Genomic DNA, 24530 nt, shown 5'->3' with positions numbered 1-24530 from the left:
GATTCTGATGCTGTGGAATTCAGGCCCAACTTACTACACCCAAACCGGTTGCAGACGCCAGATAACCCTATTCAGTGTTGTGTGTAGTTCCTCCCTTTGGTTGCCCAAAGTTCAGGGACCATTCCTATCTGTGCCAAAGGTTGCCAGCTTTTATGCTGGTTTACTCTTAACTGATTATACGTTTAGCTATTCAGCGGATCTTACTGGATACAGGCCAGTAGGCTTCTTGCATTTCAGCAAAACTTACTCTATGTATAATTATTAGGAAGCACATATGTATCCTATGCTTCAACACATCCTAATTTTATAGGAATTAATACTGATAAAATATAAGAATCTTGTATGAAATGGATTAATTCAGAAAGAGAAACATGATTTGATATAGCTGGCTGGATTAGTAGGATATAATAGCTAACAAAATAATCCTATGGGCTACAGAAGCTACCTGGCCTTATAACCTAGTTGAACTCCCTTCAGACTATCTTCAAAACTTTCCATGAAATGGAGAGCTCAGTGCTGGCAGGCTCTAGTGGATTGTTATAAAACTACCTGAGGCCAAATAACAGTATGGAGATGGTTCTTTTGTGTGTGTGTTTGGGTTTTTTTTTTTATTTTTGCTCAGTTTTGTCAACAGAGTGCTTTCAAATGTGTGGCCTCTACTTCAGTACATACTGTGTTCTCTCAGAAGTAGGACAAGATACAAATGTGAAAATTAGTTAAACTTCTGTGATTGCTGGGAGTGGAGGGTGGTTGGTTGGTTGACTCTCATCTCTAAATCTTATCCACAGAGATTCTGCCTGGGATTGAAGACTGTTGAAGACAACTTCTTGTGTACCATACAAGTTCATTAACTTGTTGGAGCAACTGTGCAATCCATGAAAACCTTCCATGTAGTTAAAAGTGATGCAATCAGCATCTTGAGCAAGTGACTAGTGTATTTGGCTGTGAATTAAGGTTTAAATATTCCAAGTAACTATGGTAACAGCACTCCACTGATAAGCAAGCTATTTAAACAATCTGAGGAGGAAAGATCTTTGCCATAGTACCAAGGTGGTAATCTGGAAAGATAGCAAATATAAATGCATAGCATCAGGGTTCGAAGACAGGGTGGTCTTGATTTGTAGATATCTGTATTTGAACAAGGTGTATTTGCATACAGAAATTAGTGTGGATGGATATAGTCTCCTACATCTTTCTGCCTATCAAGGTGGTATCAGGGCATCCCCTCACATACAGGTGCCTACTCGCATTTGCTATACTTGTTCTGAGGAAACCTCTTTCAAATACAGTATCCTGGTACTGATCCATGTGACTTCCAGTTCCGTCAAATGTATCTAGTCCATGCACAACTTAAATACTACATTCTATTCTGGTGCTATGGTGTTAGCACTATGGTTAAAATTCCAGTCACACCCCATCTCTAATTTCTGTTGGCTATATATGCTATTGTTCATCTTTTTGTGAATTGTTGGATCCATTGGCTAGCATGGTCACCAAATAACGAGCTTTAATTAGGCACCTATGGAAAGCCAAACATAAATTTCAGTTTCTGCAACACAGTAAGTCTTGTGCACTAAAGAAAGCATTCGAGCCAGGATGGGAGCAGGTGGGGTCGTGTCATGCGCTTATAAACCAGAAGGCAGTGCATCTTGTTGCATAGTATGGTGTCTCAGACATAAGCTGTGAGTCTTAACTGTAAGTGGGGTCCAATAAATCATTGGTTGCTTGTGGTAAACATGATACGTCAGGGGCATGGAGTAGATTTGCTGGTTTTATTTTAGGTTTTTGTACTTTGCCAGAACTGTGTGCGAGAGGAACCAGTCATGTCGTAAGTTGACTAAATAGTATTTTCCCCTGCTAATTGGTTTATCCTACAGTACGCCACTGTGGAACTGATGGGGTCTGACAGGCTAGCCCCATGAGCAGATAGGGGATTCACACTTACAGAATTCTGTATCCAAGCCTCTCGGTTCATACAAATGCATAGCAACAGTAGTGCTAGAGAGTGGGAGAAGAGAGAGGTATAGGAACAGTCATACAGCTGCCTTGGACTTCTGCCACATCTCCCTTTTCAGCCCAAAAGAAGCTTAGAGCTTGTATCAAACTTCTCTCTTTATATGGATAAGGGACACTCTCTTCACTTTATATCTCATTATTGAATTCCTCCACTGGTCAACAATGGTCTTGTCAGCAGGGGAACCTAATTGGTGTATTCCCATAGGATAATAAGCCATTCCCTCCTTTTGCGATCGTTTGTTCGTCTTGGTGTTCCTGAGTGTTTTCCTGGATATGTAGTTGGGATGTAGTAAGTCATTACAGCTGTGGTTTTTGTCAGTTCAATGGGATTTGGGTACCTAAGTCCCTTTATGCTTGTCTTGAAAATGCCAGCCGTCACCTCTCTAAAACAGAGGCTGTGAGGTAGATGGGAGGGAGGATCAGTTCATGGCTTTGTTTTGTCTGATCATGTATTTTGTACAATAAAGGAGCCCAGAGGAAAGGCTAAATCAAAGTGTAGAAGTGCCCTGGTTTAAATGGAAGAGGATCCTACCACAGTAAGGAAGGCCAGGACTTTCCAGAGTTTGCTTAGTAGTAGCAGAAATTCCCATGCTGGTCTTTGGACTCAGCACTCTGATATTCCGTTTTTTGAGTGATGTATGGTGTTTTGGCCATTGTGTTCAAATGCTCCATATGATCAGATGAAACATCCACTCTGGTACCCACAGTGGGGGTCCCTTCTGGGATAACCTAGATTACACTGAACTCATTAGCACTACAACTGGATTTTTTCCTCTCCCTTCTTGTCAACTGTTGAGAATAGCTCACTTCCACCTTAATTTAATTGGCTCGTTAGCACTGACCCCCCCCCCCACTTGGTAAGGCAACTCCCATCTTTTCATATGCTGTGTATTTATACCTCTCTACTGTATTTTCCACTCCATGCATCTGATGAAGTGGGTTTTAGCCCATGAAAGCTTATGCCCAAATAAATTCCTTAGTCTCTAAGGTGCCACGAGGGCTCCTCGTTGTTTTTGCTGATACAGACTGCCACTCTGAAACATGGAAGAGGAGTTGATCTTGGGTGCAACCAATTGAAGGCTAAGTGCTGTGCGTTTTCCTGGAAAGACAGATGCTCAGGCATTGCAGCGACGAGTGCAGTAGAAAAGCAGAGCTCTTGTGCATCATTTAGCAGTAACCTGATAAGCGAGCTAGACTGGAGCTTTGCTCCCTGAGAAGGCTGACTTTCCTGGGCCAACTTCTGTCCTGACTATGTGTCATTTGGCGAAGTCATAACTCCTAGGCTTGTGGTTCTTACCTACCTACTCCCCATTGGGATGTGAGGAAAAATCTGCTGTTCAGTACCTAATAGCATATGTGCTACTGGCCAGAGGCGGAGCCAAGTTTTGTGAGGCTCTGCGCGCCCCCTCCCCCCACCACCACCACCACTGAGCTTTCAAGACCAGAGAAGCTCAGTCCCCCAGGGCTGCAGTGGGGAGTGAGAGCTCCTCCAGCCCTGAGGCTGTGGCAGGGAGCCAGACAGCTCCCCCAGTCCAAGGTCACAGCCAGGGTCCAGGTGCTGCTGTGTGCCCCACCCCACCTAGTGCTTGTGTGCTGGGGGTGAAGCACCCATTTTTCTGGGGGCCCCAATTGGCTAATCCGCCCCGGCTACTGGCCCTGTCAACCAGTCGGTGTAACTGCCCTGTGGAGTGCTTGGCAGGTATTGCTAGGCCCCTGTCCCTCTGGAGGAGGTTGCATTTTCTAGGGTGGTTACTTAGTGCTCTGGAATTGTGACCCCAGAATAGAATAGCAATTGAAGCTTCTCAACTACTGCCTTCCCTTACACCTCTAAGGGTATCAACGCTGCAATAAAACACCTATGGCTGACCATGTCAGCTGACTCAAGCATACAGGGCTTGGGCTTTGGGGTTTTAAAATTGCAATTTAGACATCCAGTCTCAGGAAACTGACAAGCATCTGTTCTGGCAACAAAAGAAGCTGGAACAAACCAATGAATTATATAGAGCAGATCTTATTTGCCATCTGCCACAGCACAGGCCCATAAGGTAACTAACAGGCACAGACATCTACCCTACAGTTTTATAGCCCACAGCCTGATCCCAGAGAGCCTGAGTTGCCTGACACAGGCCAGCTGTGAGTGTTTTATTGCAGTGTAGACATACCCTAAGTGTACAGGATGGTCCCGGGAGGGGTCATTCTTGGGGCCTTGCTCCATCTCTGCCTTCCATGAAAGAAACACAACCAAGTCATTTAAACCTTCTCCTTTCTTTTGAGACAGTGGCTAAGCTATAATTTTGAGCTCTTTCCCTTCTACATATTTAGTTAAATTTTGGATGTGTGGTCTCTCTTGTGAGACGGAAAATAAGATCTGCTCTGAATAGCAGTTCATTTGTGCCAGCTTGATTTGTTGATAGAATGGATGCTTATCTGTTGCCAGTATGTAAATTAAAACAGTTTTTAGAGATTGTTGAACAGGGCTAATGTTGAGCTATAGCAAGATCTGAAATGTTTTTGTGTTAGCAGTGTTCTGTTCCTGGAATATGGATATTAACAGGGTTTGTATGGAGTGGAACCTGGTGCGGTCTTCCCTCCCATCGCCAGTCATCTGGTCTTCTGAAAAGATCTTAGCCAAAACTTGGCTTCCATGTTAGCCTGTTGTGTAGTTGCTGAAGCACGGACTTGGAAACATGGAGTCCACAGACGTGAGTCCCCCAGACCCTTGTCTGTGCTATGCTGCTAAATTAATCTGAGTGATTGGCACCCAATTTAGCCTAGCTCAGGTGCGAGCAGCCCCACTGCAAAGGCCTACCTCAGTTACTGTGTCTTCAGTGTTTCTGCATTCACCTGTCTGTTTGGGGGTATATCCCATAGGTCTACACTACAAAGTTAGGTTGAATAAGCTGCCTTGCATTGACCTAGCTGTGCATGTGTCTACACTTAAACTTGTATTCACTGATGTAAGCTCTCCATTATGCTGACACAACACCACCACCTTCCCAAGAGTGTTGAGCCATGATTGATCTCTTGAAGTTGACACAGCGTGAATGTGGAAGCTATTAACTATGTTGACCCTAACAGTCCTCCAGCAGTTGTCCCACAATGCTTGACACTGACTGCTCTGGTTGCGATTAGGAACTCTGCTGCCTGGGGGTAATGGGGACCAGAAGGCTCCCTCCTTCTTAAAGCCTTGCAAAGTCTTTTAATGCCTTTTTCTGATTGTCCAGCTTGGGGAGCACGCCTAGTAGCTCTCTATTGTTGTGCACAACTGCCCAGCCAATCATCCTAGCTACACAATCCAGGCACGCTCTGGCTTGGAGTACACAGATATTAGATCTCCTGGGCCTGTGAGGAGAAGAGGCTGTGCAAGTCCAACTATAGACCAGCTGTAGAAACATGCTCATCTATGAGCAGATGGCAAGGGGGATGCAGGAGAGGGGGTACAACAGGGATCAGCTGCAGTGCCGTGTGAAAGTAAAGGAACTGTGGCAGACATACCAGAAGGCCAGGGAGGCCAACAGTTGATCCAGTGCTGCAGCATGGTTAGTGATATTGAAAGCACCCGCTTGCTTGATTATACGCTTTGATAAACTCGTAAGATCAGTGACACAGTGTAATGAACATAAATGTGTGGCAGGCACAACAAAATTAATAGGTGCCTTGTTAGTGTTACATTCATAGATGTTCACCAAGCACCACACAATTTTTATCAGGCCCCCAAATTGCAGGAGCACAGCATACCACAAGGCATTACTGTGGCTCGCTGATAAAGTGCTCTTTCAAAGCTTCTGAGCTGTGTAGCTCCACACTGAGCTCTTCTGATAGCACTTGTATCTGATGGTTACAACTCAGCAGACAGCTGCTCCTCCACCTCCTTCTCTATCCCATTGACTTTTCTCCCCCCGTGCATCACAGATACTGTGCAGGGCACAGCAGGCAGCTATAGCCATTGTGATATTTTTTCACTGAGATCCAGTCTTGTGAGTAAACAGCAGTGCCCCTTCAGTCTACCAAAAGCACATTCAACTGTCCTTCTGCACCTGCTGAACCGGTAGCTAAATCTTTCCTTGCTGCTGTTGAGGTGAATGGTGTACAGTACTGCTTATGAGCAAGAGGTAGGCTGGCTCCCCCAGGATCACTCCTGGCATTTCAACATCGCCAGTGGTAATCTGCCAGTCAGAATATTTGTTTGTAGCTTTATGAACAGTCCTATGCTCTTAAAGTTGTGAGCGTCACCCACCTTCCCTGACCAGCCAACATTGATGCTGAAGCATCCCCAGTGATCCCCCCCCCCCAATTGCTTGAATAACCATACTAAAATAGCCTTTTCTGTTGATGTACTCTGGTAAAGTGGCGTGGTGTCAAAATAGGGATGTGCATGCCAACAGTCTCTCCCCGCTGCCGTTTGGGAACCCATTGCTGCAAATCCATTCCTAACACCTTGCCCATTGCTGAGACAGTCCTGCAGAGCAGGCACTGATGAATGGCCCTGCACACTTGCATGACAGTAGCGCACCACAGTGGATTTTTCAACTCCAAAATGACTTCTGTCTGGCCGGTAGCAATAGTGTTGCAAGTTTCCACAATGCGATCGTCTCTCTGCTGTCAGTGCAGCTCTTATTCTGATGTCCATGTGCTGGAGCACTGGGATGAGCTCAGCATACAGATCAAGGGATGTGGCCTGGCACACCCGAAAGTTTGGCAGCCACTGCTCATCATCTCAAGCCTCCATTACAGTGCAACTCCCACCACTCACTGCTGGCTTCTCCCACCCAGAAGCGGTGCTCCACCGTTGCAGCTGCTCCATGAACGCCACCAACAATCCTGAACTGTTCCTTGCTATGTCCCACAGCAATCTGACCTCCAGGAAACCATGTTCCTTGCAGCTTTTCTTGTGCATCTGCGAGTACCGGAGGGTCAGACATGCCACACTCATGACAATGGTGCAGAGCTCTGCAGGCTCCCTGCTTCTGTCAGAGATGGGGGACAGTGACCGGTTCTGAGTGGGTTTGTGGGATTTTGAAAATGTGTGGAAAATTATGGGTTAGAGATGGTGTTATGGGCTGGAGAAAATGGCATGATGGGAACTTGACCCTGCAGTCTCAGTCACGCCTGCATGAGTCATTTCTTCCCCATCATGCATTGCCAGAACTTCCCAAAAGACTATGCATTGGATGGTGGGGAGTTGCATGGTACCCAGGGTGCACTGCACTGTCCATCAAAAGATTCACTCCTACTGAATACACACAGCGCTGACGCAAGGAGCGACGTATGCACATGCACAAGCAATATGGTACCTGTGGCAGTTTTTTATAGTAATGTACCTTGTGTTGGCAATAGTTTACAGTGTAGACGTGCCTGGAGACGCTCCAGGGTTCTTTCCCTATCAGTTGTGGAATAATTTGACTGTCCTCTGGGGGGATTATAGGAAGAACATAGGACTATCAGCACTCTAATGTTTTCTTTCTCTGGCTTGCATCCTAGCTGGTAAGTGGTCAGGTTCCAGACAGTTAAATCAGAGCCCCAGTTTTAACCTGTATCCCAGCTGTATAAGCTAGTGTGGGCTTAAAGCACCTCCAAACCAAGTCAGGGTTATTTGCATGGATGTGGGGTTGTGGTTAGTTGGGGGGAAAAAAAAGTCTGGGTTAACTGTGCAGTGAAGATATACCCCAGTGGGCTAAGCGATTTGAGTAAATAGCAGCCAGTCCCTTATCTGTCTACTTGAGAGCAGCCGAACTCTCAAGAAATGTGTAAATATTGAGTTGACCTTATCTCCTAAATGCCAACAGTATGCTTGGTGCTATACAATTCTTGCCTCAAGGTGTGTTGCAATATCTTCTCTGGTAGTGATTCAGAAGGGCGGTGTGTGTGAGGGAGACTAGTCATGCAGGCTAGTTTCTCCAATTTCATATATAGCAATTGGTGGGTGCCTGCAGCATCGTCCAGTTGAATTCTTCACTTGATCGTTCAATTGCCTGCTTTAAATTTACTCTTGTTGACACAGGTTAATGGGAACCTGCAGGCAATGGAATGTGAACAGTACAGTGTGTATGTGTATGCTTGGAAGGTTAAACATGCAGGGAAGGTTAGTGGCCTAAAGCCACAGTGTCGGCTACGGAAGAGGAGCCCTGAGGCAATAATGCTTCTTCTCTAATTGCTGCTAGTCCCCTTGACTGAAACGCTTACAAATCTCCATGTTCAATGCTTGAATTGCTTGAGAATTGGGAGTGGATTTTGTGGTCCACCTGCTTTAGCTTCATCGCTTTACAAGGACTATTAAAAAAATACGCAGGATGTTGAATTTCCAGTATAACTCTGGCCTGATCAAAACTCAGTTGCATGATGAGTCTGCCTAATCCCCTCCTCTTGGGCAGCGAGCAAGATTTCAGAAGCAGCAGCCTGAGCTTTCATTTCATTGATACACTTGCTGTGTGCCCAGAAGATGGGTTTGTACTGATATGTGCTGCAAGTTTCGTATCGTATGACTCCAATCTCAATTGGTGGTGGATGGAGTGGACAATTGGCATCAAGGTTGTGCCAATACAAATATCCATAGGAATGCACTAAAGGAGGGCGGGGATGGCAGGCTTTGCAGAGTTCAATTTAGCAGCTACTTGGCTCTTGTACCATGTACTTATGGGGGCTGACTCTCTTCAGCTTCAAAAAAAACACTGATTCAGAGTCTCAACTCCTCCCCCCTCCCCCCACCCCCAACGCCCATTCCATTTCTCAGCAACATCCATCTTGAGAAACATTGTTTAAAACTCAGAGCAGGCCTGAGCCAGTGGGTGGTCTTTCTGTTGGGATACACAGGAATGGTGTTGCTGTTGGGTGGGTTTCAAGGACTCTTGTTGGGTACTTCTAGCTGAGGACTTTCCCATGTTAACTGTTAATGTCACTTTTCCTATGTGTTGGTGTTTGGAGGTGAGCTCCTGAATCTCCCCAGAAGTCCTGTGCCCCAAAGTTTGTTCTGGAATCTACAAATGACTTGTACTGTACTGGTCTTTAGTAAACTATCTAATGCTGTGAAATGATAGAGGAAGGGTGGCTAGGCTTTAGAGAAGAAAACTTTTACCCCTTTTAAAGATGACTAAAACAATTCTAGTTCTCTGAAGCACATGAAACTGACTGCTTCATATGAATAAATGTATCTTCATCTCTCTCTTCACAGGCACTTGCAGCAAATGCTGGAACAGGGTTTGCTGTGGCTGAGCCTCAGATTGCAATGTTCTGTGGGAAGCTAAATATGCATGTGAATATCCAGACTGGGAAATGGGAGCCTGATACTTCTGGGACCAAGAGCTGCTTTGGAAGAAAGGAAGAAATCCTACAATACTGTGAGGAGGTGAGGAGAGTCCGCTCTGGAGCGGAGCTTTAACTGCTTTCCAGATTACACATTTCTTCTGGTAAACAGTCACTTGAATTCCCCACCTAGTATGTTTGCTGGGTGAAAGCTCAAACAGAAGACTTATTGTACCACTGCATGGCACTCTGTTTCCATAATTTGAACTTCAGTGTATAGTTGAAGACCAAAAAAAAATTCTGAGATCCTTTCCTCAGAGACTATCCGGGTATTAGCCACGTGTTCGAATCATAGAATATCAGGGCTGGAAGGGACCTCAGCAGGTCATCTAGTCCAACCCTCTCCTCAAAGCAGGACCGATCCCCAATTTTTGCCCCAGATCCCCGAATGGCTCCCTCAAGGATTGAACTCACAACCCTGGGTTTAGCAGGCCAATGCTCAAACCACTGAGCTATCCCTCCCGGCTGGGATTTCCAAAGGAGCTGAAGTGAGCTAGGTAGTTAAGTCTCATTAAAATTCAATGGGACTTGGGTGCCTAATTCCACTGGGCTCCTTTGACCATTCTTGCCTTAAGCTTTATGACCAAAAAACAATATGTACACTTGAATTGGAATAATATGTGCAAAATAGTGTCACCACTCTCACGATTCCAAGACAGCGTTTCATATCGACTCTAAATATTTGAAGTTCAGTCTTGTTATCCTTGGCATTACATTCAAGCTGACACAAAGCTGCTAAATATCAGGAAAAGTCTTTATGAAAACGTTGTTAGTGTTTGAAAGCTTTTTATTCTTTTTTACAGACTCCCATTCCCTCTCCAGTATGCTCTAGAAACTCAGCCTTGCAAAATCTATTTATCCACTTCATCTGAGATTAAGTGACCAGCAAATAACTCATAATTTTTTTAAATTTTACTTTATTTCTTTTGGGAAGCATGATGCAGGGAGTAGAACAGACTGTGGCTGGGCTGGCAAACTTTCATGACTATTTAACAAACCTGATACAACTAGTACTGCATCTCATTTACATAGCACTAACTAAATATATAAGCTAAGTGTCTAGACTTGTGGAGAACTTCAACAAGACATAGCAGTCATATTAATACGTTCTACACCTTTGGTTTCCTTAACCCAATTAAACTGAGTGAGCTTGTTTTAGCTTAGAGAACCAGTTTGCTTCATGTCTCTTCTCCCCCCCGGATTCCTTATAAAGAGTCCTTTTATTATGCCCCTTTGTGTTTTTGCCAGTGTTTTAGCATGTATGTATCTTGGTCTGTTTTTAGCATATGGGTTTTTTGAACAGATCTATCCAGAGCTTCAGATTACAAATGTGGTAGAAGCCAACCAACCAGTCAGCATTGACAACTGGTGTAAGAAAGGCAAGAAGCAGTGCAAGGGCCACACCCACATTGTTGTGCCCTACAAGTGTCTGGGTAAGTACTTAATGTGGAGCAGGCCTCTAATGAGGGAAGTAACTTGTTCAAACATTTTTTCCCTTAGGGATCAGAGGTCACTGACCTGATTTGCTCAGAGAGGAAACCAGCCTTCTAAACTGACCTTTCGCATCAGATCCCTACTTTTGTGTTGAGGTTTCTCTAAAAATTATTTTTTATAAGATGAAATTCTACACGCTTTTCACCAGATCAACAACTGGATGACTCCTGTGTTGTGATAATAGTGCCTGGCATGGAAAAGAAATCCCCCTCCCCTCCCTTGTCTCTGCCATGGGCATAAACCCAAAGGCTATTGTATTAGAGTATCACAAATGCTGGGCGCTTATATTCTGATACTATTTCTGTGAAGCTTTTAATATTTTGTTTCCTTGGAGACTCAAACACTCAGGTGTGTTCATATTCCCTGCTTTGGTCTTGGCAAGACATCTTTATTTTTTTTAGGCTATTTATATCTAGCGGTTTCAAATGGTTCCTCTTTATCTAGAATTGCTGTGTAGATATTTGAGCTCAGGCTGGAGCCTGGTCTCTGGAACCCCATGAGGGGAGAGGATCTCGGAGCCTGGACTCCAGCTCAGGCCCTAATGTCTGCCCAGCAATTTTTAACCCTGCAGCCTGAGCCCCGTGAGCCTAAGCCAGCTGACCCAGGCTATCCATGGTCATGCTGCAGGACTTAATCTAGTGGAGATGTACCATGAAAGAGGAGAGATTTACAAGCACTGGGGCAAATATTCCATAATGTAGACTGGATATGTTCTGTTCTTAAACTGTGCCCATCCTTCAGTAGAGGGGAGAACTGGCAGGAGATGGAGACCAGCAACTCTCTAGTTGTTTGAGAAACTGAAGAATGGATGTGGCCTTCATTACTTGGCACCTGTTTTCAGATTGAGTGTTTTGACTTGCACACATCCCTGTGCAGAAGAAATGTTTCTTAGGGTTCTGAAGTTGTTGGTATCATGAGGTAGCATAGGTACTGACTCCATGGGTACTCCCCTGGAGCACCTACAGGGAAAAAATGGTGGGTGCTTAGCTCCCACCCTCTGTGATGAGCTCTTTTGTGGTATGCAGGAGGAATGGGGAGCAGAGGTGGAAAGGGCCAGGGCAGGGGTGGGGCCTTGTAAGGGGTGGAGTGGGGGTGAGGCCTGGGGCAAAATCAGGAGGAAATACCCCACTACCCCCATTAGAAAGTTGGTGCTGATGAGTGGTATGGGATTGCTGCAAATTTGTGCATACCCAGCCATCGAGATTCCTTTTGCAAAGGACACGTTCAAGGTTACTTGGCTAAATATTTCAACTGTCTAGATCAAGTTGAAAGACTCTTCCCCTTGGAACTGGTGGACTTGAGTTCAGTTTTTAAACTAATCAGAGCATACTGTTAAGTTTTTGACCATCATGTAAATGTCCGACATGAGCTAATGCAGCCATTTTTGTTAGACTGTAAGTCTCATGTGTGGGTGTTCATTTTATTTCTCATGGGTTTGCTCCCAAACACCTGGGTTTTAAGGGTTTTTTTTCTAAGCAGACTAGGAGATTTGGGCATGTTTGGGTAAAATTACTGGAAGATGCATCTAAATTTGTTTGACTAGAATCTCACCTGGAGCCTAGAATGTTAAACCTTCCCAGTCATAAGGTCTGCCAAGGTGAACATTCTGCCTAATGATCTAGGAAGTGGTTATGCTGGATCTAGTCTGGCATATGATGATTAACTCAAACTGTAGTGGTGGTTTAGGTTTAACTTTCTATAATCCTTGCTAATGCAGAAGTTACAAAAAATACCACAGGGCAAACTGTTCCAAGTTGGAAGTCTGTAGCTAAGGTTTTTGCCAAAAACACCAATACAGAGTTGGTGGTTAGGTGTACATCAGAACACAACATAATCAGTTTGCCCTGAGCTTTACCGGGTTGTGTGGACTTCACGGCTTTTATTTTCCTGCTCTTAGCATTTTGGCTGGAATATCCAAATCGGAAAATCGTTATAGCTGTGGCTGAGTTGCCCTGAACCTAGTTTCAAATGCTTGGTACCGAGCACATAGATTTTAATCTAAACTCTGAAACTGCCTCAACAGAGCTGACACAGTGCAGTGAGTTCGCTGTCATCTCCTCTGGCATAAGCAGAAAATGGCTAGGGAACCCTGTAATCATGGAAAATGCTCCTGGCTGCAAATAGCCAGGCTTCTGAAGCTTTTGGCAACCAGGAATAGCTTCTTCCATGTGACACTAGCCAGTTTAGGAATTGGTTGATTAAAATGGTTTAAATATATGCAATCCTTTCTTTGTGAGAAACTTGTTCAGTCTACTCCGCAGATTCCATGAGCAGCTGTTCATTGACATGCTTTATAAACGTGCATTCAGCGTAACCTGCAGGTTTTGGCTCGCGTATTTCATTGTTCAGCTTCTCCTACTTTTTGTTCTGAGTGCCAAGAATAGAACTAGAAGCTTTGTATTAGAGCAGGTCTCTTAGCTGTTAGTCTGAACTGGGTCATTAAGATTTGTATAGCAACATAGATTCTTAATGGGGTCAATAATGAAGTTCACTGTTGAAGATTTTAGTGCTAGTCATCTCTAGAGTTTGAAGGTCAAACATGTATCTGACGGGACAAGAACCGTTGTTTGATAGAAACATCTTGTTTTCCAGTGGGTGAGTTTGTAAGTGATGTCCTGCTGGTTCCAGAGAAGTGCAGATTCTTCCACAAGGAACGGATGGATGTGTGTGAAAGTCATCAGCACTGGCACACTGTGGCCAAAGAGGTAATGGGATTAACATGACTGTCATTGGATCCAGATACGAGATGTACTTACAGGGTCTCCTTTATTGTTACATCTGAACAATCAGTGTTCTCCTCTCAGCAGCTCCTGGGAAGTAGGAAAGTGCTATTATCCTCACTGTATGGATCTGGAACGTAGGCACTCCGTTAAATATTTCAGAACTCGAGACTCTTAAGTCTCCTTGACATGTAGGAGCCTACGTCTCATTGAAAGCCAAGTCACTTGAAGGTTTTTACCCTAAGTCACTTGCCCAAGTTCACAATCCTAGTCTGTGACAGAGCTGGGAATTGAACTCTGGTCTCCCAGTTTAGCACCCTAACTACTGAACTATCCTTCTTCCCAGGGATGAGGATCAGAGTGACGGTGAGACATTATTTCATAGATGTAGCACTCCATTTCCCTAAATGGAAGGTCAGATTTTACATTATGCTGGTTGGAGCATGGAATTGAGTGCCCATTTTGGAGTAGTGAGAGACAGACTAGCTCCTGTATGAGTCTCCATTTTACAAGCATGTCCCACTTTGCCAGAATGAATAGAGCCCCATCTTTCTCTTTGGCTGATTTGATTTGGCAAGAATTACGTAAATTCCATGCACGCTCAGCTGGTGGTGATTGGATGGAAATATCTAGATTTACAATATAGAGCATGTACTTGTATGAGACTAAACCACTTGGTTTTAGTGAAGATTGAAATGTATCAGCTTTGGAGCAGTAAAGATTATTCCCTTTTTTTCAAAGCTTTCAGGAAGCAAAGCTATTTTAAGAAATCTCTACCAGTAGACCACCTATTAATTAAGGGCCATCGTGCCAACTTCTAAGTGGTTGTTTCCAGCGAGTTCAGTCATTTGCCTTCAACATGGAGTTGACAGCATCATCCAGTTTACAAGCTTGGGTCGTTCTTTTTTTCTATACTCTGGAAAGCAAAGGGAAATACAAAAGAGCTCCAATGTACCCAATAAAGCTTTTTGTTATTTCACTCATTGGTCAGGCCATAAAACCATATGCATACGCATTTTCAAATAAACGTGCAATTAAAGCATCTGCGTGCTGTTCATATTTAGCTTTGTACTGAATTGTCCAATTTCCAGCCAGAGCATGTTAAAATAAATTACCGTATATACTCGTTCATTAGCCTATTCATTTATAAGCCAACTCCCCCAGATGGATAGGTAAAAATAGTAAAAACTGTATGACCCTTTCATAAGCCGACCCTATATTTCAGGAATTGGCAAACTTCTGCTCCTGGCCTGTCGGGTAAGCCGCTGGCAGGTCGGGACATTTTGTTTACCTGGAGTGTTTGCAGGCATGGCCCCTCAGCTCCCAGTGGCTGTGGTTTGCCATTCCCAGCCAATGGGAGCTGCCAAAAGTGACTGGCTCCATGCCTGCAGATGCTCCAGATAAACAAAACAGTGTGTTAAGTATTCAATTCAGTGATTTCATAGTTTTAAAATCATCAAATTTTGGTGTAGACCCATTTATAAGCCGACCCTGCTCTTTGATGCATCACTTTCTTACCAAAAATATTTGGCTTATGAACATGTATATACAGTAGTCAATTTTTATGCCTTTAACTTCTTTTTAGAATGAGTAATGAAATAGTCAGCAAAAAAGGAGGGGAAAATGCAGCTGTAGCTCTGAAGTGTTGCCTTCCTGACGTGAAACTTTCTGTTCTTTGCCACTAAGGGTACATCTAAACTACAAAAACGAACACGGCAGCAAGCCTCAGGGCCCAGGTCAACTGACTTGAGCTTGCACCATGGAGCTAAAAATAGTGTAGATGTCCCTGCTTAAGCTGGAGCCTGGTCTCTGAAACCCAGTGAGAGGTGGGTCTGAGCCTGGGGTCCAGTCCAAGTGGGAACATTTGCTCTGCTGTTTCTAGCCCATAGCACAAGCCTGAGTTAGTTGACCTGGACTCTGCAAAACAAAAAAGCCACAACAGCGAGTCTGTCTCGTTTACCCTAGAGCCTGGTTAATTACCTATAATTGAACACCTTATTGTCAGAAATAAACAGGCATTGGCTGGTCTTATTAGCCACTCTGAGACCTGGCAAACTTGAACCAGCATCAGGCTGCTTAGGGGACTGCTTTTAGTTACATCTCTGGTCAGACTTAGAGCAGTAATATACAGTATTGGCCAGCTAAACCAGGCTCTTATTAGACAGAAAACAAAAGCGGGGAGAGAGGAAAGCGAAGAAATGAAGTGGGGAAGGAAAAGGACACAAGGTTGAGCCAAGGGGGGAACAGTGTCTGACTTCCCAGATGGTATTTGGGATTGTGGAGGTGGTGGCGGTGAGGTCTCTTTCTGGCCTGGTCTAGTTGGGACATCTCTGTGGCTCAGAATGATGAAGGTACAAAGGGGTCATGCTGGATCCTGGGGTCCCAGGAGACACTAGGGGTGGCAGCCATGATGGTGAAACTTGCTCCTTCCTTTTCTCCAGTCAGCAGTGTTGTGGTAGCCAGTGTTCTTCCCCCCCAGTCTTTCTGAGGACCCCCAAAAGGGCTTAGTAACCTATCGCTTCATTGTATTGTCCAACAATGCTGCCTAACTTCCAACATACTGAATTTTGATTCATTGATTTCTGGTCCCACACTTCTCTTGTTAAGATCATGCCTGATAAACAGTCCTTGAATTGTATCAGGAAGCCTTTATGTAGGTCTTTGTCCTCCTTTGCACCTTTTCCCCATCAGCATTTAAGTGATTAGAACACTTCATAAATGTTTGTACTCACTGTTTCCACAACTGAGCTTACAATTAGGGTAAATTTGTAGGCCCAATTATTATAAGTGCTTTGGATTATCAACAGCAAGGAATATTAGATGCAAAAAAAATAAAAATGCCCGTGACCTGTCTCCAATACAGCTTACGCCATTGGAATTACCACTGGCACTGCCTGAGTGGCAAAGGCTATTTAAACCTGCAGCATGAGGGGGGAGCAATTTAATGTGCTGCTTTAAGATACGACTTTAACTTCACCCCTGGCTTCCCTCTCAGGCTTGTTTGACAGAGGGGATGATCCTGCACAGTTATGGCATGCTGCTTCCCTGTGGGGTGGACCAGTTCCATGGCACAGAGTATGTATGCTGCCCTCAGACAAAAATTGTGGATGAAGCTCTTTCCAAAGAGGAAGAGGACGATGATGAGGATGAAGATGACTACGACCTTTATAAAAGGTAGAGCTTCTGATCACTCCGTAGAGTCTGGGTTAATGTCTTTTCTTATGTAGATTGTAAGTCCCTTGGGGCAGGGACAAACCTTTTTTCTGTTTGTACAGCGCCTAGCACAATGGGTTCCGGTCTGTGACTAGGGCCACTAGGTGCTACAGTAATGCAAGTAATGATGAGGCCACTGCCTCGTTGTTACCAGTGGCGATTCCCTCATGGGTGGGGATGGCAAAGAATACTTGTTCTGCTCCTGGATTCAGAGGAAGAGAAGTATGATGGAAGTGGAGAGGTCTTGCAGTGCACAGGCGGAAAAACGAATTCACAGCACTTCTCTGAAATGAGTGGAGCACCTCCATCCATAGCCACTCAAAAATGGCTGGCTGCTCTACCAGATGCTTGGCTCCAAATGCTGTAGCCTTTAGTTTAGGTAAGTAAGGGTAATTGGGGATAACGTTTTTTTAAAACCCCTTTGAGCTAGAGGCTTAAAGAAGCTATGGCTGTACTCAGTGTAGCTGTAATGAGAGAACTTCTGTACCTGCTGCTGATTGGGTGATCACCAGTCAGTATGTTTATACTCCTGTCTCTTGTGCTTCTAAGATGAAAAGAGAATCCTTATTCTTATACATCAAAGGCTGGCTGCAAAGTGATTAGCATAAACTTTCCCTTTTAATTATATCCCTCTAGTGAGTTCCCGACAGAGCCAGATGTGGAAGACTTCACAGGAACAGCTGTGGAAGAGGATGAGGAGGAAGAGGATGAGGAAGAAGAGGAAGTGGTGAAAGACCGGGATTACTATTATGATAACTATAAAGTAGATGATTACAATGAAGAGACCCCTACTGAGTCCAGCAATGACAGGTCTCTGTCTGAAAAGGAAATAATCAGTGATATGAAAGGTAAGTCATACTCCACAGTGTACCTGACTCCTGGCTCCCTCAGGCTGGCTGTCCAGGTGATCTTGTAACCACTGCATCGGTGATGGTGCTTTCGATCCATCCAACAGATTCCACTGCGGAGGCCTTAATTGCCAAATCTATGATGAAACACAAGCATCAGCTTTTCTTTGATATGTTGAAGGTGACACTAACTCTCCAGAGCATGGCACATAGGTTGCCAGTTGTTAGTAGTCTTGTTGGCAGAAAGCCCGGTGACTGGCACATAAACAAGTACCTCCACCCAGGTGCAGTGTTGAGTCAGGAAACAGTACTTGCATAGCCTAATTTTAGGAGAGGCTATAGACCAACTTGGGGCACTTGGCTGACTGGAATATCTCCCTAGGTTTGAGTAGCCAACTCTGATTTGTCTTTTCTCTAACATGGATTCCAGAAAACTCAGACTGTTGGGCCAGGTTCTCACCTGGTGTAAACTTTGAGTATAATGGAGCTACACTGATTTACACTAGCTCAGAATCTGGCCCCTTGTACCTGAAACAAGATGTTTCCAGTAGATGCTTCCTTTCCTGCTCTATTTTAAGCAACCCAGCCGCTGCATGAAATCCTTCTCTTCCTTGAGAAACAACCCAGTCCAACCAAGCACACCTCTTTATCTAAATATTTGCTGTAGCTCTTGTCAGGAGCAGGTGCTATTGCAGCAGAGCATCTGCCAACTGTTGATTCCATGCTGTAAATTCTTATATTTTGAGTGTCTATCTGCAGAGGGAGGGGGCAAGAGTGAAATTCAATTAACTACTGATGACTGAGTCCCTGCTACCAGTTCGTGTCTTGTGGGTAAAACTCTTGCTGGTAGTGTGCCAGTGTGCTGCAGATGATTTCACTGAAACAGTACTCTGATTGTATATGTGGGATTATCGGAGATCTGCTGATGTTAAAATAGGCTTGGAACAGGGTGAGCTGTGTAGCTGGCTAGCTTCTGAAAGGTGTCTCTTCCAGGGATGCCCAATTTATTTCCCTCTACAGTGCTTCTAAGAAACAAGGTTGCCTGCTATAATGGTAGTCCAGTTCTCTTCAGAATGGTTAAATTGTTCCTCACCTATACAGCAGAGCTGCAATCCTGCAGCTAAACAGAGCCACTTGTGCTGACTGCTTACTGCAGAGATGTCCATTTCTGTATAAAATGCTGTAGCTGTAATAGTTGTCTTGAATTCTCCTGCTTTAGTCTCCAGGCTTTTTAAAACTCTAAAATCCAGCTGCTGCTAGCCTCCAGTGACATGTTCCATGTGCATAGCCTGCATTTTCCACTTGTTTTTATACCTGTGCAGCTCTGAATTCAAGCTTCTATTCAAATAAACTGCAATGGAATATGTCTTCCTTGTCAAATACCTCACGCAGCACTGAAAGGCTTTCTTTCCGTCGTATCTTAAGCATTTTAAACAGTGGCAGCTCTGTCCTTAGGGCACATGGGGTGTAGCCCCACAACCTCTGAAATTTATCTGTATCCCAATTCAGTGCTCTGCTCCACCTATTTGGTTGAAAGAGAATAGCTCTTGCAGATGAAGGCTCCATGTTGGGCCAACTGCTCCAGTGTTCCAGACTGTGCATTGCTCGTGCTCTAAAGCAGTTGCAGCACTGGTCCGGTAGCCTGCTCTGAGGGGCACTTTCAAAAGTGCCCCTAACGAGCATGTTGTGGAGTGAGGCGAGGAGCAATGCCGCAGCAGGATTTCTCACCTCAAGCCAGCAGTGACTTGTAAATCGCTTAGCAAAGCCTGTACTCCTCACTAGCTGATGTTCTAACCCGTCTCCACACAGCTGTCTGCTCCCAGGAGGCGATGACAGGTCCCTGCCGGGCTGTGATGCCTCGTTGGTACTTCGACCTATACAAGAGAAAATGCATTCGCTTTATATATGGAGGCTGCGGAGGCAACAGGAACAATTTTGAGTCAGAGGAATATTGTATGGCTGTGTGTAAAAAGATGAGTAAGTCCTGCCTGCCACTGGCCCTTTTGCAGCAAGCCACTGTCCTGTCTGGCATTTGGTGTTTCCTCCTCCTTGTCTAGGTCAAGTGAGGATACATGTGTAGCCCGTCCTGTTGGTTCTGGTGTTTGCAGCAGTTCTGTCTGTCCTTTAGCAGCAATCTCCTCTTGTCTCTGTGCTTCTCTAGCTTTTTAGGTTTAAGTTCCTTCCTACAGCTAGGGAAAACTGGCTTCTCAACATGCAAAGTATCTCTCCAACCTAAGCCCACACTTGGCCTGCAAACTTAATGAACACAGGGCTCAATTATCCTCTTCTAGATTTGTAGCAGGGACTGGGAAACGTTTTTAATCTCTATTCTTGTTATAAAATTACTTCATTTGTTCATTCACCCAGCTGCCTTCCCTAGTCAGAGTATCGTGTATCTGTTCAACCAATCACTCTGGCAATGTGAACTTAGTCAAAATTCTTCTGGTAGGAAGTTTTTCTTACTGGTGCACTTTGGAAAATCCTCACTAAAGTAATGCAGAATTCTGGTTCCCACCTTCTGCTCCACTAGAAAAATGAAACATGATTTAATCCTTTGCATTTGATAGCTTGAGGTTGTTGGCATCAGTTTCTGCTGGCTTTTATGGCAGATGATAAAACTACCAAAAACATTTTAACCTCCTTATTAATCTTATTGTTGAACTCCTCCAGCACTTCCACTTCAGCTGCTGTAAAAGCCCTTTGAAAGGCTTTTTGTTTTATCTGGGGCTTGGCAGTCCGTCTATACAGCCATAATCCTGTTTACAAAATGAGCTTCATGCAAGTGCATTAGATTGGGCTGATCTGACTGAAGTGGTGACATAAAAGCTGCGGCTGTCAGGAGCTTTTTTGTACAAAAGTTTGTCCTGTCCCAGAGGGATTTGGGAATGGAAATTGAGGTCTTCATTTCGAGATGCTATGAGCAGGCCCAGGATACAACATGTATCTGGCCATGACACTTACATGCAGAAATAATGCCTGTTTTACAGTCTTGCCAATGTTTCACCTAATAATTTTCCCTATTGGACTGGGAGATTCTGTGTTCAGGTGCACACTGGGACTAAATCACCTATCCAATGCTGATGCTCAAGTGCAGGATGAAATGAGGCCTGTGCTGTTCGAGGTTTGCAGTCTCACATTTGATGTTAAGCAGAGGTCCTGCCTGCCTGTATTTTAAGGCAGGCTAGTTTGATTTGAGATATTTGGTCCCATTTAAAAATAAGGGCTAACCCAGTATTCTTGTCATTCCCCCCCTCCACACCCCCATTTCACCCTGCAAGATCTAATATCCAAGGTTGAGTGTGACTGAATATGCAGTAGCTGCCATGCTTGGTATGGTCCTTTTGGAAAGGGCTTTGTGGTGTACGACTTCATATCCGGATTCTCCATGTAATTGCTCCTCTTGCCAAATTTGAATGCTTCAAGAAGATGGGAGACTTCCTTGCTTTCCAATTGATTGGACAAGTTGAGGTCGTCTTGCTGAACCTCCTCCTGTTGCTGTCTTGTCTCATTCCATTGCCTGTTAGTCCTGCTTGGTGCATCTGATAGGGCAAGTAGGATTGAGGTGTAAAAGCCCTTGCTCCATGGGAATGGGTTGCTCCTTTAATATTCTGTGGGGGATTCCCTGTTGTGATCATGGAGTTTGCTGATGCTGTGTTGAGCCTGTTTGTCAGTGAGCAGCTAATGCTGAAAATGTCCTATTCAGGCAGAGACAAACTGGCGTGGCAAGGAAGAGAAAGTTCTGTGTTCTGCAGTCCTACCGTAGCTCCGTTGCTGCGTAACACTTGCCTCAGAATTAATGTGAAAGCTGGACAGATGCTGGTGGCCCCAGTGCATTACTGTGTGTGTTGGGAATGTTGTAACTTACTGATGTTGTTGTGCAGCAAATTGGCAATTTAATTATACCAAAATGAAGTCCTGGTAGGTAGTGGTTCAACACAGTTTGACAGAGGGTGAACTCTGCAGATGTGAAGGTGCCTCTCCTTCCCCACTCCTTGCAACCATTATCACAATAGGCTAACCCAGGACTGTAGAAATTGTCTGAGCCACTCACTTTCTCTTTCCAGTTCCCCCTCCTCCTGTACCCACTGATGATGTGGATGTGTACTTTGAAACCCCAGCTGATGATAACGAGCATGCCCGCTTCCAGAAAGCAAAGGAGCAGCTGGAAGTGCGACACCACAACCGCATGGACCGGGTGAGTGTCTCACAACCTCTCATTCATCTGAGCTGCACGATTGCTGCCTGTCTTCTACTATACAGATCAGTGGCTAGCCACACTTCCCTTTACAATTACCTTCTGTGTTGCTTTTGTAACATGACCATGCAGCTTTGTGGTTTGCGGGTTTTGTTTTGTTTTTAGTATCCCTCCTAGGTGTTGGGACAGAAGTCAGCAGGAGTAACAAACTGGCTGCCCTTTTGGGGTTAAATGCTAAGATTAGACCCTGGGTTGGTTAGAAACAGCTGTCGGTGATTATGGGTGTTCTGATACAGCTGTCTAGTTAGGCCTCTGATTCTAGTACAGCATTGCTAGGTATTAATCTCACCATGTGTGCATGTAAAAATGAGCTAGTCCAGAAATACGTACATGAAATAAGTTTCTGTGCCTTGCTGAACTGTGCTCCTCTCTGCCTGCTTAGGTGAAAAAGGAATGGGAGGAAGCAGAATATCAAGCCAAGAATCTTCCTAAGGCAGAGAGGCAAACTCTCATTCAGGTAAGAGTTGAGACACCTTAAAAGGGGGAGCTGATTCTGTTCCCAGAGGTTCAGTGCTTGACATCTATCCTCGCCTGAGTAAGCTAGATAGCTTGTCAGTGTTCAAAGCCAAAGCACTGTGAGTGAAAAGCAGTCCGTCCCTTACTTGGATGAACGCCTAGTAGAGGGAGACTTGACTCAATTGCATCTTTTGGTCTGAAAACTGGAAATGGTGCTACGTACTACCAGTTCCCCCCCCCTCTCCTAGCAGGAAAGTAGCAGGACCATCAGGCATGTCAGCAGCCCTGCCAAAAGGGAACTCTAAACCTCCTGCATTTGTTTTGCTCAGCTGTGCTTGCAAATGAACCCACAGCCCTATTCAGTCTGGCTCTGATGTTCTCTGTGGACACAGGCTTCCTATTTGTGCAGATCTAGTGAAAACCCATGAGGCTGAAAATAAATGGCTTCCTTGCAAACTGCTGAACTCCTGCTTTGCAGGAATGAAATCTCAGTGGAGACCTAGGGTTTGTGATGGGTATAGAATCTTCTGACAGTTGGCTGTTGTAAACTCACACTAGGCTAAGGACAGCTGTTACATTTTCTCTTACAGTAGGCTAAGGCCTCTTTCTCTAGTGTGGTCTGTTCACATGGTTTTGTAAATCCTCTCTGAAGCCTATATCTTCTCTCTACCAATTTTATTCCTAGTTTGGGAAATAGTTTTTCTTGGTTTTTAATGGCACATACCGAAACTTAACATGGTGTTTCTACTCTGGTCCATCGTGGTGGTAATATACACAGCGTTGACAATGGTTTACTACTGCCAGGGAGCTCACTCTCTAATACTTTGAGTACCTATAGGTGAACAGATGCTAGATCTAGTGCCTTTCATAAAATTAAATTAATAGCCCTGCGAGGGAAGGAGATGGTATTATCCCCATTTTATACAAATGAGCGATAGGTGGATTCTTAAATCAAGTCCGTACTAGAGCTGAAATATGATCTGGATCATCTGATTCCAAACCAGTTGCTCTAGCTGCAAGACCCTGCCTTCTCCACAAACAGTTTAAATTGTTGTGAAGTACATTTGAAAGGCATATTGGACTATCATTTTAAACGGCACATTTGAAGTCAAAATCCGTCTTCTGTGTCCTTCTTTCCTTACTGTTGGATGCCTTGGGCAGGGAGTGTGGGATGCGACCATCTCGGTACACTCTAAGGAATTAGATTAGCAAGAGTAGGTGTTCTAGCTAGGTTCATTCCCCTCTGTTGCTCCAGTGCTGTAGCAAACTTACATAAGTTCTGTTTCTCTCCTTTCCAGCACTTCCAGGCAATGGTTAAATCTCTAGAGAAAGAGGCAGCCAGTGAGAAGCAGCAGCTTGTGGAGACTCACCTGGCTCGAGTGGAAGCTATGTTGAATGACCGCCGTCGGATTGCCTTGGAGAACTACTTGGCTGCCCTACAAGCTGACCCACCACGAGTGAGTTGTGTTGGAGCATTTGAGAGTGGCATGAACGGTGACCACATGGGCTGAGGAGGGGGAAGACTGGAATGAGCCTTGTGGGGGCATGGGTTAGCATGCTGTGAAAGCAGACTCTTAGAAAGCTGTGTCAAATCATGGTAAGTGGTACCAAAGACCTATCAGCAGAGCATCTGAACTCATTAAGTGCTCTGCTTATTGTCTAGAAAACTGTACTTAGTTCTCTCTACCTTCATACTTCAGGCATAGCTGTTTGTATCCAATACATGTACTGTAAAAGGAGATTAGATGTTCTGTCAGTACTAAAACGGAGTAGACAATTTTAGATATAGATATATATAGATATATAGATAGATATATATAGATATATAGATAGATAGATATATAGATATATATCAGTGTAATTGTTGAATGGGATCCTGTACTTTGTGCCACCAATTGAATTTTAACTCTTCTTAAATTCTGCAGCCCCACCGTATCCTCCAAGCCTTGAAGCGTTATGTCCGTGCCGAGAACAAGGACCGTCTGCACACTGTCCGCCATTATCAGCATGTCCTGGCAGTTGACCCAGAAAAGGCTGCACAGATGAAATCTCAGGTACAAAAGAATGTTTCTGTCAAGGGAACATTGTTACTCCAGGAGTGGTTCATGGAGACAGTCTCTAGAAAAGCCTTTCACGGAATCTATCCCACCTCCGTGCTAAATGGCGGAGTACCTTAGGAGCTTGACATCTTTGTGCACTGAAGAGGAACTCTCTTTTCCCATTTTGAAT

At 44.5% G+C, this 24530-nt stretch overlaps 1 protein-coding gene across 7 annotated transcripts in view; it reads left to right on the top strand.

Annotated features, from left to right (window-relative positions):
- Window positions 1-24530, top strand: part of APLP2 (amyloid beta precursor like protein 2) — a 73455-nt gene that overhangs the window by 36024 nt on the left and 12901 nt on the right. For 4 of the 7 annotated variants that reach the window (XM_073321076.1, XM_073321077.1, XM_073321075.1 and 1 more), the window contains exons 2-11: window positions 9185-9358; window positions 10619-10748; window positions 13402-13514; window positions 16525-16703; window positions 17379-17590; window positions 19400-19567; window positions 21655-21785; window positions 22228-22302; window positions 23600-23758; window positions 24227-24355. In XM_073321076.1, the coding sequence (XP_073177177.1) occupies window positions 9185-9358; window positions 10619-10748; window positions 13402-13514; window positions 16525-16703; window positions 17379-17590; window positions 19400-19567; window positions 21655-21785; window positions 22228-22302; window positions 23600-23758; window positions 24227-24355 (1470 nt within the window). The remainder of the gene's footprint in view (window positions 1-9184; window positions 9359-10618; window positions 10749-13401; window positions 13515-16524; window positions 16704-17378; window positions 17591-19399; window positions 19568-21654; window positions 21786-22227; window positions 22303-23599; window positions 23759-24226; window positions 24356-24530) is intronic. The other 3 variants (XM_073321081.1, XM_073321080.1, XM_073321079.1) reach the window with 1 other exon arrangement.

Source organism: Lepidochelys kempii, chromosome 22, assembly GCF_965140265.1.
Source record: "Lepidochelys kempii isolate rLepKem1 chromosome 22, rLepKem1.hap2, whole genome shotgun sequence".
Taxonomy (NCBI): domain Eukaryota; kingdom Metazoa; phylum Chordata; order Testudines; family Cheloniidae; genus Lepidochelys; species Lepidochelys kempii.
Note: the sequence above shows the minus strand (reverse complement) of the source record. Positions and strands in the feature narration are given on the sequence as shown.